At 43.0% G+C, this 15,362-nt stretch overlaps 1 protein-coding gene across 5 annotated transcripts in view; it reads left to right on the top strand.

Moving 5' to 3' along the window:
• The window catches only part of LYPLAL1 (lysophospholipase like 1), a 42,281-nt gene that overhangs the window by 13,167 nt on the left and 13,752 nt on the right, over positions 1-15,362 (top strand). For all 5 annotated transcript variants that reach the window (XM_025202585.1, XM_025202581.1, XM_025202584.1 and 2 more), the window contains one exon: positions 11,610-11,779. In XM_025202585.1, the coding sequence (XP_025058370.1) occupies positions 11,610-11,779 (170 nt within the window). The remainder of the gene's footprint in view (positions 1-11,609; positions 11,780-15,362) is intronic.

Below are 15,362 nucleotides of genomic sequence, written 5' to 3'. Positions count from 1 at the left end.
TGCTTCCAGTTTTGGGCTCCACAATTCAAAAAGGATGTGGAGAAGCTTGAGAGAGTCCAGAGAAGAGCCACGTGCATGATCAGAGGTCAGGGAAGCAGACCCTACGATGACAGGCTGAGAGCCCTGGGGCTCTTTAGCCTGGAAAAGCGCAGGCTCAGGGGTGATCTGATGGCCACCTACAAGTTTATCAGGGGTGACCACCAGCATCTGGGGGAACGTTTGTTCACCAGAGCGCCCCAAGGGATGACGAGGTCGAATGGTCACAAACTACTTCAAGATCGTTTCAGGCTGGACATAAGGAAGAACTTCTTTACTGTCCGAGCCCCCAAGGTCTGGAACAGCCTGCCACCGGAGGTGGTTCAAGCGCCTTCGTTGAACACCTTCAAGATGAAACTGGATGCTTATCTTGCTGGGATCCTATGACCCCAGCTGACTTCCTGCCCTTTGGGCGGGGGGGCTGGACTTGATGATCTTCCGAGGTCCCTTCCAGCCCTGATGTCTATGAAATCTATGAAACTCTTAACCCCTGGACTGGCTGCATGTTAACACCTTTAAAGTGGTTTGAAGAACTCCTTATTTATCTTAAAGTTACGCTACTCCAAGGCAGGATGATTTCTAATCTGCCTAATTTTTCTTCTGTTCCATTAAGATGTGGCCACTCCAGACAGCTCTTCCACCTAAATTGAAGTCTTCCAGCATCACAGGGTGCAGTGGCCCTTCCTAAATCAGGGTGAGCACGAACACCAGGTGCCTCTGTCCCACTATGCAGACCCAGCACCACAGCCCTGGAGCTTGCTCAGCTTTCCAGGACCATGGCAAGAGGAGAGAGGGGTGCAGGGATCGGTGGTTGAGGTGTGGCAGCCTGAGGCAAGTTCCTACTGGACATCGGCCCCCCCCCCCCCCCCTTGCTCCCCAGCAGCTGGGTGGCCCCATGCACAGAAGGCAGGGCTCCGTTCTGTCTGTCCAGGCTGGGGCTGGGGTGGCTGCACTGCTCACAGCTGCCTCCCAAGCCCAGTGGGCCGGGAAGTCCTGTCCCTGTACCCCTCCCCACCCCCTAGGCATGTTCCCAGACTGCTGGGCCTGAGCAGAGCAAGCAAGCTCCAGGGATGAGGTGCTGGCTGTGCCCGGTGGGAGCAGCAGGTCTTGAGGGATGAGTACAGGGACAGGACTTCATACCCCTGTAGGGCTTGGAAGGCAGCTGAGAGAGGTTTAGGCTCCCTGTCTGCTGCTGTGCTGAAGCTGCCAAGCTCAGCCCTGCCAGGCCATGTATCCAAGTCCTGGGGACCCAATCCTTTTTTTTTTTCTTTTTTTTCTTCAGAGCTCATCCCCTGTGCACCACCGTTGGCCAGGCTGCTGGCTGGCCAGTTGCTGCCTGAGCTCCGACCGGAGCAATCCTTTTCAGAGCTCAGAGTGCCCAGCCAGCCCAGGATTTGTGGGGGGCAATACTGAGGGGGCGGGCTCCAGAGGAAAAAAGGACTGGGGCCCTCAGAGCTGTAACAGCGAGCTGGTCCTGCCCCTAGCTCCTAGTCCTGCCCCTGCTCAGCAAACTTCTAGTGAGGAGTGACAGTTGTGCAAGTAAAGGACAGTCAGGGATGACTTTTTGCCTTAAGGTGTGACTGCTCCACTAAGCCAAACAACACTAAGCCTGTTAACATTTGTTCAGTTTACAGCACAAGGTGTAACAAGGCCTTCATACACCTGGTAACTAATACCACAGTTGGGTAACATTTTTGAAGTTGGCTGTTTTGTACGCTGTGGTATTTCTTTCCCCTTTCCCTTGAAACTAATACAGCAAAAATAACACACAAAAATAAAGCTGACTAGGACAGTTCTGTCAATTGCAGTAATATACAGTAGATACTCATTGATCCAGACCCCATGTATATGAACATGTGGATTGTACCAGCTCCCAATCTGATACTGTCAAGGCAAAAAGAGGGGGAGGGGAATACCTGCATATGCACAGATTTTTTTGCAATGATATTATCCTGTTTCTGAACTATTGCATATCAATTTTATTTTTAAATTCCTCTCTCTCTTGTGGTACTTGCTGTTAGTGATATCTCCTATATCTGAACATTTTATCTGTATGAACAGGGTATGGTCCCAAAGGGTTCAGATCAGCAAGGATCTACTGGTTATATCCTCTTCAAAAGTTAATTTACTCTGTTTTTCCTCCTAATCTGTCAAAGGACACAATGGAGTAATTAGGAATTAAAACTGCTGACACCGAGAATAGATGTTGGCCTGCTAGCTCTCCTTGCCTCTCTCCACAGACCACATGATTTTTGTCAAAAATTCCAAATGCCCAAAGTGATAAAAATATGAATCCTTTGCTGAGGGCCTGTATGAGATCTATGCATCAGACAAACCTAAGAATAAGGCTTGATAGGTAGATTGGTTTAATTTCTGACTTCAGTGGGATGATGGTTGTGGATGACACATCCGCAAATCAGCTGGGAGTAATGCGAAGAGTCTTATTGAAACTTACAAAAGGAAGAAAATACAAAGTCAGAGCAGACTATAATGTACTCTTGATACTGTCCTTAACTGACTACACCTTGGCCCATAATGTCTCAATGAAAACTAATTACTAACAGTTTAGTACTCTTGCAGAATATTGGTATGTTAAGAAGTCTTCTCACATGTACTGATAGCTAAACAATTCTTCTTAGACTAAATGAACCCTGTAGTTTTATAATACAACCTTCCTTTTTTGAAAAGGAGACTGGACAGTCACCTCGCTGGGGTCACTTGACCCCAGTTGTCCTTTCCTGCCTAGTGCAGGAGGACTGGACCCGATGATCTACAAGGTCCCTTCCAGCCCCTAACAATCTATGAATCAGTTATTCTAATTAATTTGTAGTAGATCTTCCAGTCATTAACAGCAAAAGAATATAAAAGTGAGAGTTACAGCTTTTTTCTTCTTTTTTTTGTCCTGTGCAAGCTTTGGATTTGTTCATAGAATAATAAAGTTCCCTTCACTTCCCACCCTGACCTGCCACCACTGCCCCCCACGAAAGTCATGTGACTACTTCTTTTGGTCGTTTCAGTTCTCACTTAAGTGTATACATTCTGACCAGCCCAGGACAGGTATTTTGGATCTACATTGGTGTGAAAGAACATGCCCCATTGAGTTCTACAGAACAGGTTGCTTGACTGAAAGCTAATGGACAGGGCCATCATTCAGAAGTGTTTGAAACTTGGATAAGTATATAGGATGTCCGTTCCCCGCTTCTTGTTTAAGTATATCTTTTAGTGCAGTTTACTTGAACTTCTCCTGCTGCATATCTAATGCAGTGACTAGTGGTGCAGTATTATTATACCACAAGACTGTGTTGTTAATGACAGCAGTCCATCTGTATCAACATTTCTAAGAAAAGCCCCACTTCTGAGGGGTTTATAAGTTTGGCATAAAATATATCCTAAACTAAAAACTGACATTCTGCTCTTGACATAAGAGGACAGTATATTGGATTAAAATGGTAATCAGCTTGTCTCTGTGTTTCTTTAGTTATTAGACAGTGTACAAGCTAAGAGCCTGATATTGTAAAGCTTTATAAACATGAGCCTTTTTATTTGAGAACTAAGAATTCACAGGATCTGGCATAGATAGTTTAAAAAGTTTAACAAGTGTAGCACCTGCTCCACAGGTTACGTATGGCCTATGGCATGGCTCTATGAGAGCTTGTGGGGCACTGGCCAGGTACCAGAGGACTGGAAAAGGGCCAGTGTGGCCCCCGTTTACAAGAAGGGGAGAAAAGAAGACCCCGGCAATTATAAGCCAGTCTTTCACCTCGGTCCTTGGGAAGACCTTTGAGAAAATTATCATGGAGCACATCTGCAAGGGCCCAGCAGGGGAGGTAATGCTCACGGACAGCCAACATAGGTTCATTGAGGGCCGGTCCTTCCTGCTAACTTGGTTTCTTTTTTATGATCAGGTCACAAAGTCCCTGGATGAAGGTGTCGGGGTAAATGTCGTCTTGCTGGACTTTAAGAAGGCCTTGGACATGGTTTCCCACCACATTCTCTTTAAAAAACTTGGTGACTGCTGCAGTGATGCCTACACAGTCAGATGGATGGAAAATTGGCTAGATGGTTGCAGCCAGAGAGGTGGTGGATGGGTCATTTTCGACCTGGAGGGATGTGGGCAATGGAGTCCCACAGGTGGCTCGGTCCTGGGGCCTGTACTGTTCAACATGTATGTCAGCAATCTGGATGTGGGTGTGTAATGCACGCTGTCCAAATTTGCTGACGACACCAAGTTGTGGGGCGATGTGGGCACACTGGAGGAGAGGGACAGAATCCAGCTAGATCTAGACAAATTACAGAGGTGGGCGGATGAGAATAGGATGGAATTCAACACAGACAAGTGCAAGGTACTGCATCTAGGGAGAAGGAACCAGCAACACATGTATAGGCTGGGGAACAATAACTTCGTGGTGACAACAACTTCTTGTCACCACGGTGGCAGAAAGGGATCTTGGAGTCATTGTTGACTCCAGGATGAACATGAACTGCCTATGTGAGGAAGCAGTGAGTAAGGCTAACCACACCTTGTGCATGTACAGATGCATTACAAGCAGGTCCAAGGAGGTGATCCTTCCACTCTGTGCGGCATTGGTCAGGCCACAGTTGGAGTACTGCATCAAGTTCTGGGCGCTGCACTTCAAGAGGGATTGAGAGGGTCCAGAGCAGGGCCACTTGCATGGTCAAGGGGCTGCAGGACAGGCCCTATGAAGAGAGGCTAAAGGGCCTGAACTTATTCAGCCTCCACAAGAGAAGGCTGAGGTGGGATCTGGTGGTCGTTTACAAACTCATCAGGGGGGGACCAGCGGGAATTGGGGGGAGGCTCTGTTCCCTCAGGCACCACCTGGGGTTGCTAGGAATAACGGCCACGAATTTCAAGAGGAGGCTGGACAGGTATTTGGTTGGGATGTGATCTCGGCACCCGTTCCTGCCCGGAGCAGGGAGTCGGACCTGATGATCTGTTTAGGTCCCTTCTGACTCTAAGTACTATGATACTAGGGAAGAAAGGGTCCCACATGTAAAGGAGTCTTTCCTGTTATGATTCATACTTCTGGGGGGTGTAGAAAAAGCCTGAGAGTTACTCCCTTACTTTCACTTACACTTTCTGTGTTGTTATATACATCCCACCAATGTGGAGTCATGCATTTGCTATGGCATTCCTAAATTAAGGAAAGGGTTTCTCCCTTGCACTTTTTCTATTCCTTACCTCTGAATTAGACCCTTAACCTGTCACTAAAATGATTTCTGTATTTAACTAAAAATGATGAGCAACTAGTGGTCAGACAGTCACAGGTTTCCATAATGAGTTTCTTTGTATAATCTCAGATTCCTAGTTTCATCTGTTCTGTTGAGCATACCTATTTTGAAATTGATGTAGAGTCTTTAAATAAGTAGTTGCCTCATCAAGCCATTACAGACCAATAACAAATATAAAGTTTATTTTTATATAAGTTTTAATCAGTAATGTTCTTAAAGAGAAGTAGGGAAGATACAAGGGTTTTTTTTAAGTATTTTAAAGATTTATGGGTGTCTGCAACGGGGAAGATCACATGGGCGGTCACCATGCTGGCCCACCCCTCTGTCTAGGACAGTTTGCCCAGTCTTGCTTGCCATGACTTGTTGAGATAAACCTGATGTAATAAGCGGGAGGCTGCCCATTTAATGCCTTGATGCCAGGGAGTATACACATGGCACCAGCCTTCACTTACTGTGTCCTATACCTCTCAGATGGCATCCAAAGTTGTAATAGCTGTGGCCAGAGGCCGTGCCAAGCTGCCCCTTCCTGGGCTTCTCACAGTCTACTCATACATTCCACCCTCTCTCCCAGGGCCTCATACACTCTGCCCTGCTCTATGAGCGGCCTTATTTGGGCCATTAGGCTTGCCTACTTATACTCCAGGTGATCCCACACAGCCCTTCAGGTGCCACGTGCACCCTACTCTATGTGGCAGTGGTCTTTATGCCTAACACTAGGTTGACTTTAGCCACTACCTCTCTCCAGGCAGTTGGCTTTTTTGGGGCTGGCCCATGTGCAGCCCTTCAGGTCCACCTGTATGTCCCAGTGCAGTTTTGCAAGCCCTACCCTACACCCATTAAACAAAGTGCTTCTGGCCCACCTAAGCAAACCCTACTCTGTGAAGACCTCTCTACTTATTCCTGCCCCACTTCTTGGAGCCACTCTACTCCCTTACTAGGGCCAGCTCTATGTCCCCTTCCTGGGGTTTGTGGTCTTACACCCCCAGGGGCTCAGGTGCCTCTGTCTAGGCATGCCTGGCCCCACTGTGTGTTCTATGACCACTGGGTAGTGGATCTGGGGTTATAAGGCACCCCTACCTACCTTTCACTGGGGAGGCAACTAGCCTGGCATTTCTTGGGAGCTACCCTGCTACAGGCAGCTCTACCAGGCCATTCTTCCCTTGCAGGGTGCAGTTTCAAGTCATATGCAGGACAGGGAGCCTCCTGCCATCCCTATAGCTCCTGCCCTTGCCTCCAAGATGTTCCTGAGCAGCCGCTCAGCTGGATGGTGCCTTTCCAGCTGCCAGCAGCAGACTGTTGGCTCATCCCTGAGGGCCTGAGCTAAAATGGAGTCTGCTTAGCCCTCTCTTCCAATCACCTGCCTCTCCTGTGGTCGTGTGACACCCGCCCCCCCCCCCGCCATTAGGGCTGGCCTAGGATGTCTTGCTGCCTGCTCTGGCCCTTAAAGTGACAGGCACCTAAGTTGCGCTGTCACAGTGCCTAGCATAAGCTGAGCACTATTTGATTTCTTTTTTTTAAGTCTTTACAGCTAATTCAACTTTTATATCATCACGCTCCAAATGCCAAGGGTTTTTTTTTCCGGAGGGGTAAGGAGAAAAGGAGGTTAGGATAACTAGTTTTTGTTTTTTTTACCAAACTAGTTTCTAGCTTGGATTATCTGGAGTAGGGTGTTTTTTGTCCTATGGTTCTGAATCTCTAGTGAGCAGTGAAGTAATTAACATATCTTAAATTTTAAAAAATCAAGGTAAAAAATATATTGATTTTAAAACACAGTTCTGTGTTAGACCCAAGGTCTACATTCAGAGTTTCAAAAGCACAAATTATAGGGAACTGGGGCCTTTTTTTAATGGCATTTTTAAAAAACACACATCCACAAATCAGCTGGGGATAATGCTAAGAGTCTCATTTAAACTTACAAAAGGAAGAAAATACAAAGTCAGAGCAGACAATGGATTCTTGATACTGCCCTTAACTGACCACTCGGAGCTTGTCAAATTGGACCTGCTTTACTTCAGTCTCAGAGCTGTGGTGTCAGGCACAGACCAGACCATGTGTCAGAATGAATTTTCAGTCAGCTCTGTATTTCCTTGCTTTTGTAGGTTTTAGTCAAACCCCTCATGTCATTGTATCATAGGGAGCCATTTTCTTTGTGGTTTAATTGTATGAACAAATTTTGTGCTATATTCTTGGAACTGTACAGATGGTTCCATGCCAAACATATTTGTTTACCATGGTAATGTCTGACTTGTATTATACCAGCTAATAAAGGGATTTATTTAAGGAACAAGGTGAATGACTAAAACAGATGTGCCAGTTGGGTGAACTGTTAAAAGGAATCTTAGTTTTCAGCATTCTGTAAAAGTTATTTTTAATGTATTTCTGAGAAATTAAATTTAGTTGTGAGGATATTTTTGTGACAACTCAGCCTATGAGCCTGTTCTGTACTCTTCAAACACAGTAAATCTCTCCTCTGTTTCAGTGCAGATTTGTAAGGGCCTTAACATACAGCCTTTATTCCCCCGTTAATAATTGTTATATTATCATGAATGTTGTTTTCTCTCTAAATCTTTATTTTTAAGTTGCTCATTCAGTCATAGTAAATCAGTGTAATACGGTTTTAACATCTAAATTCACATCACAAAATCTGGCTGTATACTTGTCACATTACTTAACAATTAGGTTTCCACTGTATCAAGCGTGGGGGAGGAAGGGAATAGAATAGTTTACATATACATAACTGGTTTCCCACAGTTGTTAACATTTCTGTTGATGACATAATATAAATTGGTACTCTGACACAGGGAAGCATCTCAAGGAATATAATAAATATTTTGGACCCTATCCTGTTCAATCCAAGCATGATCCTATTCCACTTTGCTTGAGTCCTTGAAAATTTTTGGGTCTACTCTTGTAACATAACATAATTTTACCCTTAAGACTTAAGTCACAAACAGCATTCCAGAGGAGGACGACCCAAATCATGAATATTTTTTCAGGCACTTGAATAAGGTGGGATAAGATTGTATTGAGGTGTTGTAGGGCCTTGTCACATGATATACTAAGCACATGTTATCTGCACTTAAAATGCTAGCTTCCAAGCATTCAAGCAGTAAAAAGCATGCTAAGTGCTGTTGTAACAGCAAAGTTAAGACTGGCCTGGTGAGGAGCATCTCCAAATCTTATTACCTAACATGCTGAGCTAACGCCCAACTGTTCCATGGAGGTAATACAATCAGGAGACTCCAGTGTGTGCCGAGGCTGAGACTAACAAACAGCTGATTGCTGGTCCCAGCTCCCATAACATTGCAGTTCAGCATTAGTTTTCAAGGGCTCCAGGGCTTAGGATGCATTTTATTTAGATCATAGTGAGCATTACTGTGCAACTTCTCAGAAATCTGTCTAACTCATAGTGATGCAACAACGATCTAAATAAAACATGTCCTAAGTGTAACATGGGACAAGGCTGTGTGTCAGTCAGGTGCCTAATAGGGAATAGGATCTGGTCCTTTGCATCTCTCTAGCATATTCTATTACAGGACCACAGTGCATTATTTTAAACATCTGCTAATGTAACTTGCTCAGTGAGATCGGTAAATAGTATTATCTTGACTAGAGATTGGGTAGTCAAGGAATAGAAAGGTCTTATGAATTGCTTTGGTCATCAAGATACTCTGAAGCAAAACTGGGAGTATAGAATCCCATTCTCCTGCTACCTATACACAAGGCCATCATTTCTAGTTAGTTTCAGAATGTAATTGGCAAGCAAGGGGGTACAACAGTGATTCTCAGTGAGGGCGCCAGAAGAGGGTATGCCTTGAGATCCTTTCAAGGGTGTCACCATGTGTCATGCAGTGTTAGCACTGTTAGGTGTACAGACATGATTCACCAGATAAACCTAGAGATTTCAAATGCATATTTGTACTGTTAACATTCTGACCTATTGTAGTCTTTTTGAGTTCTTTGCAGCAAAAAAAATCCTTTGTTGCTTTTCTGTAGTCAAAAAATGAGTAAAAATTAAGAGCTGGAATTTTCTGAGGAGTGTCTAAAAAAGGTTTAGAACCACTGGGTTACAAAACCAAAGGGGAAACATTTCAATTTGGGAAGGACTGTTATGTTTATAAACAGTGTAGAAAAAAGGGTGATTAAAAGCCGAGGCATTTTTCATATCTGTTAGTTTCTTTTGCATTTATGAAGATCTCTCATGCTTCTAAATTGTATGTGTATATTAATGAAATGCATATTCTATACTGTTCCGTGTAAATATTGGGCAAGTTACAGGAGGACACTTTAACATGTATTCTAATAGTCAATTTAAATTACTTGTATAGAGCAATCCATTAGTACTAAGGACTGAATTCTTTTTATGGTCATTCCATTGCTAGCAGCAGTGCTTATCTTAAGCTTCACTGCCAAGGTATTTCAGAAAGGGTTAAAACCCGGTACTTGAATATTGTCGATCTCAGGACTTTTTACTTTTGTCCATCATTGTATAGTGTCTGAGAATTTTTTCAGTGTCTCTAGTGAACTTGGTGAAGTTTCTGGTACTTCTCTTTATTCATGTTTCAAAACTCTGCTTTAGGGTAGAGCATTTTTATATCCATAGATTTTATTAATTTACTTTTTTAACTTAGTAAGGTAGGTAGAGGTTCTATTACTATTAACAGTTGAATAAATAAAGGATGTATTCTTTATTTTCAAATATATTCTGTATTTCTGCTGAATTTCCTTCAGTTTTTAAACAATCACAATTTCTTCATTTGATAAGAAAAGGATCGCTAATAGTTACAGGTTTTCAGTGCACCCTTTATTTTCATTTAAACAATTCAAAGGTGGTAGAACTCCAAACATGTGCTTCAAATTGAATATGTGCTTATGTTCCCTCCTGAATAAAGCTGGATTTAAACATGTGCTATCCTGAATCAGTGCCCAGATCTAGCTTGCATACATATATTATATTCCCTTTCTTTCTTTTTTTGTGTTTATATGGTATGTAGCCTGATGGGGCCTCTGTCACTGACTGGCTCATATGTACTGCAGTAAAATAATAATAATAATAATAATGTATTGCCTTTTGTATGTTCTTTCAGGTTTAGAAATAGATCCTTCTATTCCACATATGTGCAGCCTCATTGGTTCCTTCATTTAGAATAATTGGAGTATTTAGTGGCTTTCTTGTTCTCATTTGGTCGCATTTTATTTAATCCTAGTAGTGAAAATATCCAGATAGAGCACAGGAGGTTACATTTTCATTTTTAGTGGGTTCCTATCCAGACAAATTTATCAAAGGCTGTCTGTTTGTTGGCAACTATTGTAATCTGATCCTAGCTCTTCTGAGCTTAAGTTTAGAGTGAAAAATGTGCCCCCTGATTAAATATAGCAATTAAGGATTTTAGGGGGCTTGGTTTTGACCCACTTGAGATGGAGCGCTGACCTCAAAGCAATATGTTTAGTATTGAATTGTGGAACCATTACAAGACAATTAGATAATTTTTTCTAAGGATTTTTAGGACTCCTTCTCCTCCAGTTTCTCCTTTGCCCTCCCTCCAAAAAACTTTTCTCTTGAACTGCAGCTTTCTTAATTATTTGAGTTTTAAGGTATGTAATTGTGATGCTGCTCTAACAATATGGTCTGACAAAGAAAAGTGTAATTACCTGTCTCATTTATCCTGCACTGAGCAGACAAGTAGAGCAGTATTTGTTTCAACCTTACAATGTTACCTGGCTTATTAAGATGGGTTTCTCTCTGTTTGTTTTTAAAAAAAAACCTCACAAATTTTGAAATTTCCATAGATCCCTACAAGATTTAAATATCCAATGACCTCACTGTCAATGGGAACTGTACTATGTGTCCTATAGATGCTTTGAAAAATCTTATCCTTCATTAATGCTTATTTAAGTACAGTACTGCACAAGCCATGCAGATAGCTGATGTGAAGATCTTGCAAGATACAGGCACACATCTGAAAACATCCGTGTGTACCAACCTTTTCCCTTACTATTTTTCAACAGGAACTCTATTTAGGAATAAATATTGCTGATCTATTAGCAACATCAGGCCAATTCACTGGACTAATTGGAGCTCGCATTTGTGTTTCAAACAGTTTTAGAAATTGCCTCCATGCCCCTTAAAATTATTCGTTGCCACACACAGGGAGGTTATGCACAACTAGAACTATGCTTCAATTACTCAGATTAAGAATGGAAAGGAAATGAATTACTTCCCACTCTACTCTTTCAATTGCACAAAAATGTCTGTTGTTTACCATGGTTGTATTGAATGCATTTGTTGTGTGTGTTTAATTCAACCCCTTTTCTCCTTCCAGACCATATACACCTATGAAAGGGGCCCTCTCCACTGTGTGGTTTGACAGATATAAGATCTCAAATGATTGTCCAGAGCACATTGAAACCATTGACTCAATGTGCAAATTGCTTACTGAGTTGATTAATGAGGAGATTAAAAACGGCATCCAAAAGGATAGGATACTCTTAGGTAAGTGTTTGTAAATCTTAAAACTCAAAAACGTAAGAGATCATCTCACTTGGGGTTCATGCACTGAATCTTGCAAGTTGTTTCACAGTTCTTGCAGCTGCTGAGTTGCCCCTACTCTTGTTGATCTTCATTGTTTGTTGCAAGGACTTAGTATCTTGCAGTGCCTCATCCATACTGCCCCCAATTCTCCCCTTACCCTTGAATAGAGGGAGGTTGAGTGGGTATAAACATATGCAGAATTTGACTTCCTGTATACACAGTAAATGTAGCCTAAAAGCCTTTTCTATTATTGTTATTGCTTAGAATGGTTCATTATAATTGGCTCAAAACCCACTCAGCAATGATTAACCCATATTTGCTTGGCTATTTGTATCTGGCCACTTTATATATGGCTTTGAAATAGAAATCTTGAGTTCTCTCGAAGTTACTGCAGCTTTTGTATTTAATCATTGTATATGGGATCGAAGTATCATAGAATCATAGAAAATTAGGGTTGGAAAGGACCTCAGGAGGTCATCTACTCTAGCCCCCTTCTCAAAGCAGGACCATCCCCAATTAGATCATCCGAGGCAAGGCTTTTGTCTAGCCTGGTCTTAAAAACCTGCAACGATGGAGATTCCACAACTACTTTGGGTAACCTATTCCAGTGCTTTACTACCCCCCACCAGCGAGAGAGTTTTCCTTCATATCTAACCTACACTTCCCTTGCTGCAACTTGTGACCACTGCTCTTTGTTCTGTCATCTGCCACCACTGAGAACAGTGTAGCTCCATCCTCTTTTGAACCCCCCTTCAGGTAGTTGAAGGCTGTTATTAAGTCCCCTCTTAGTCTTTTCTTTTCTAGACTAAAGAGCCCAATTTCCTCAGCCTCTCCTCATAAGTTATGTGTCCCAACCCCCTCACCATTTTCGTTGCACTCCGCTGGACTCTCTCCAGTTTGTTCACATCATTTTTGTAGTGAGGTGCCCAAAACTGGACACAGTACTCCAGATGTGGCACTTCCTTTGATCTGCTGGCAGCGCTCCTATTGATGGAGCCCAGTGTGCCATTAGTCTTCTTCATAACAAGTGCACACTTTTGGCTCATATGCAGTTTATTGACAACTGTAACCCTTAAGTCCTTTGCTGCAGAGCTGCTGCTTAGCCAGTCAGTCCCCAGCCTCTCTCTCTGCCCCTAGTTTGCATGGGATTGTTCCATCCCAAGTGCAGGACTGCACTTCTCCTTATTGAACCTCATGAAAGATTTTTTGGTCCAGTCCTCCAATTTGCCAATACCTCTCTGAATCCTAGCACTACCCTCCAACATATCTACTACTCCCCCTAGTTTGGTGTCATCTGCAAACTTGCTGAGGGTGCACTCTATCTCATCTTCCAGGTTGTTAATGAACATATTGAACAAAACCAGCCCCAGGACTGACACTTGGGGCACTCCACTTGAGATCAGCTGGCAACTAGACATCAGGCCATTGGTTACTACTCTTTGAACCCAACAATCCTGTCAGTTTTCTATCCACCTTACAGTCCATTCATCCAACCCAGACTTTCTTAGCTTGCTTGCCAGAATGTGGGAGACGGTATCAAAAGGCTTGCTTCAGTCAAGGTATATCATATCCACTGCTCTCCCTGCATCAGGAGGGAATCAGGTGGTGAATTGGCAGTGAATTTGTGAGTTTTAGGCTACAAGAAGGGCTGTGGAGGTTGCTTTTTGAAAAGGGATTTGAAAAAAGCACAGTCACAGTAACAGGTGTGGAGTATAGTCTTCCCCAGATTTCCTGTAAGCAATGCAGTTGCAGAAAATTGAAAGGTCACAGTGAGCCAGAGTAACAATACATTGGAGCATTTGCCTATGAAGAAAGAATTGAGTGGAATGGAGGGATTAGATAACTAAAGTGGTGAAGGATTATGAAAGATGCAGTGAAGCAGATATGAGCATTTTGGATAGGGTGGCATATAAATCTAATAAACACGCCCCAGATTTTGATAAACTGAAAGTATCAGACAAACTGGATGGATGGACAGGTATTAATTGAAGATGCGGTGAAATTCAGATTGTTGGAACTCAGATGTCAAGGGATCAGAGAAACATTTTGTTTTTGAAGACAGGGTTGAGGGAGCGTCCATTTTTGTCTGGGAGTTGATTTGTTGTGAAGGGTAAATTAGGGTGATGGGATGGAAGGCTGGGAGATCAGGTGGACTGTCAGGTGGAAATTTCAAAATGACGAAGGCTAGAGATGGTTAGGAGAGGGTTGGCTACATGTTGGGCAGGAAGGTGGGTGTTTGCTGACAGGTGCTTGGAATGGGAAGGAGAACAGTCTCTTGGAGGAGTGCCCAAAGGAGGATGAGTGGGAAGCTAGCAGAAGTAAGAGCAGGCTCTCTAGGAATGCAGACTCCACCAGGGCTTTCTAGCAGTTAACTTTCCTTATTTCCACGGGCTTGGGATTTGTGAGTACAGGGCCATCAGTTATTCCAAAAGAATTGCGTTATGCACTACTCATTTCAACATCATACCTATCTAATGATGGCTGTTCGAAGGTCACTGTTGTTAACCATTTTATTGCTGATCACTTTAGAAAAAGCATCCAGCTTCTCTGTGGTTAGAAGATTACATACTCCCACTCCTTACCTATCACACTTTACCATAAATCAGAATATTAGCCTCCTTGATGTTATCTGTTTTCAAAAGCATGTTACATTTCTGCTTGATACACCTCAATCCATCACTACTACTTCTTTGGGAATTCTATGAACATATAGATGGCAGTAAGCATTCCCAATACCCATCCTTATGGCTTAATTAAAAAAAAAAAAAAAGTTGTTCCCTAGGCATGTAGAGGAGCCTTATAAGTTAATGAGCTTTTAATAAGCTTTTTCTAGTTCAAAAGAGTATCATAAAGTAATACTTTCATAATCAAAAAGAGAAATTAATCAATTATTGTGTAAAAAAAAAAAAAAAAAACCCACCTAGAACTGGAAAAAAAATAAGTCATTTTCTTGCCAGATGTTCTTGTTGGCTTGCTTTCTTATTGGTCTTACAAGCTAAAAAAATTGTTTAAAATAATTCCTGTCAGAAGACTCTACTGATATTTAGGGATAAAAAAGGATGATCATGCAAGTCAAATTTTGGTACTGCATGCCTCAGTAACACATGATTAAAAGTCAGTATATTTTGGCAGTACATTTGGATGCTTATAACAATAGAGAAATTCAGCATTTCTTAGTATATTCAAAGACTGTTCAAATCTTAGAATATTTAGAATCTATATATATATAAAGGGCTTAGTCCGTCTGTCTGTGTGTCTGTCTGTCCATAACGCTCTTGGGGGGCATAGCTCCCAGTAGGACGTGGCTCCAGTCAGTGCTGTGTGCAGAGCAAATTGCCTGTCAAGAATGACAGTGGGGCCATGATGGCAGGGACCGAGGAAATAGAGCCGGGGCAGGGGATAATGATGGTGGGGATGGAGTGCCACCATGGCAACGGGGACGGAGTAGGGGGCCAAGGCCAGCTCCCCACCTCCCCCCAGCCCTGCTCCTTGGAGGTGGCCACGGCGCAGGGTGGTGGCGTCACGGCACTGCCCTCACTGCCCC

The sequence above is a fragment of the Alligator sinensis genome, unplaced genomic scaffold, assembly GCF_000455745.1.
Source record: "Alligator sinensis unplaced genomic scaffold, ASM45574v1 scaffold178_1, whole genome shotgun sequence".
NCBI lineage: Eukaryota > Metazoa > Chordata > Crocodylia > Alligatoridae > Alligator > Alligator sinensis.
This window is presented reverse-complemented; position numbering and strand designations above follow the sequence as displayed.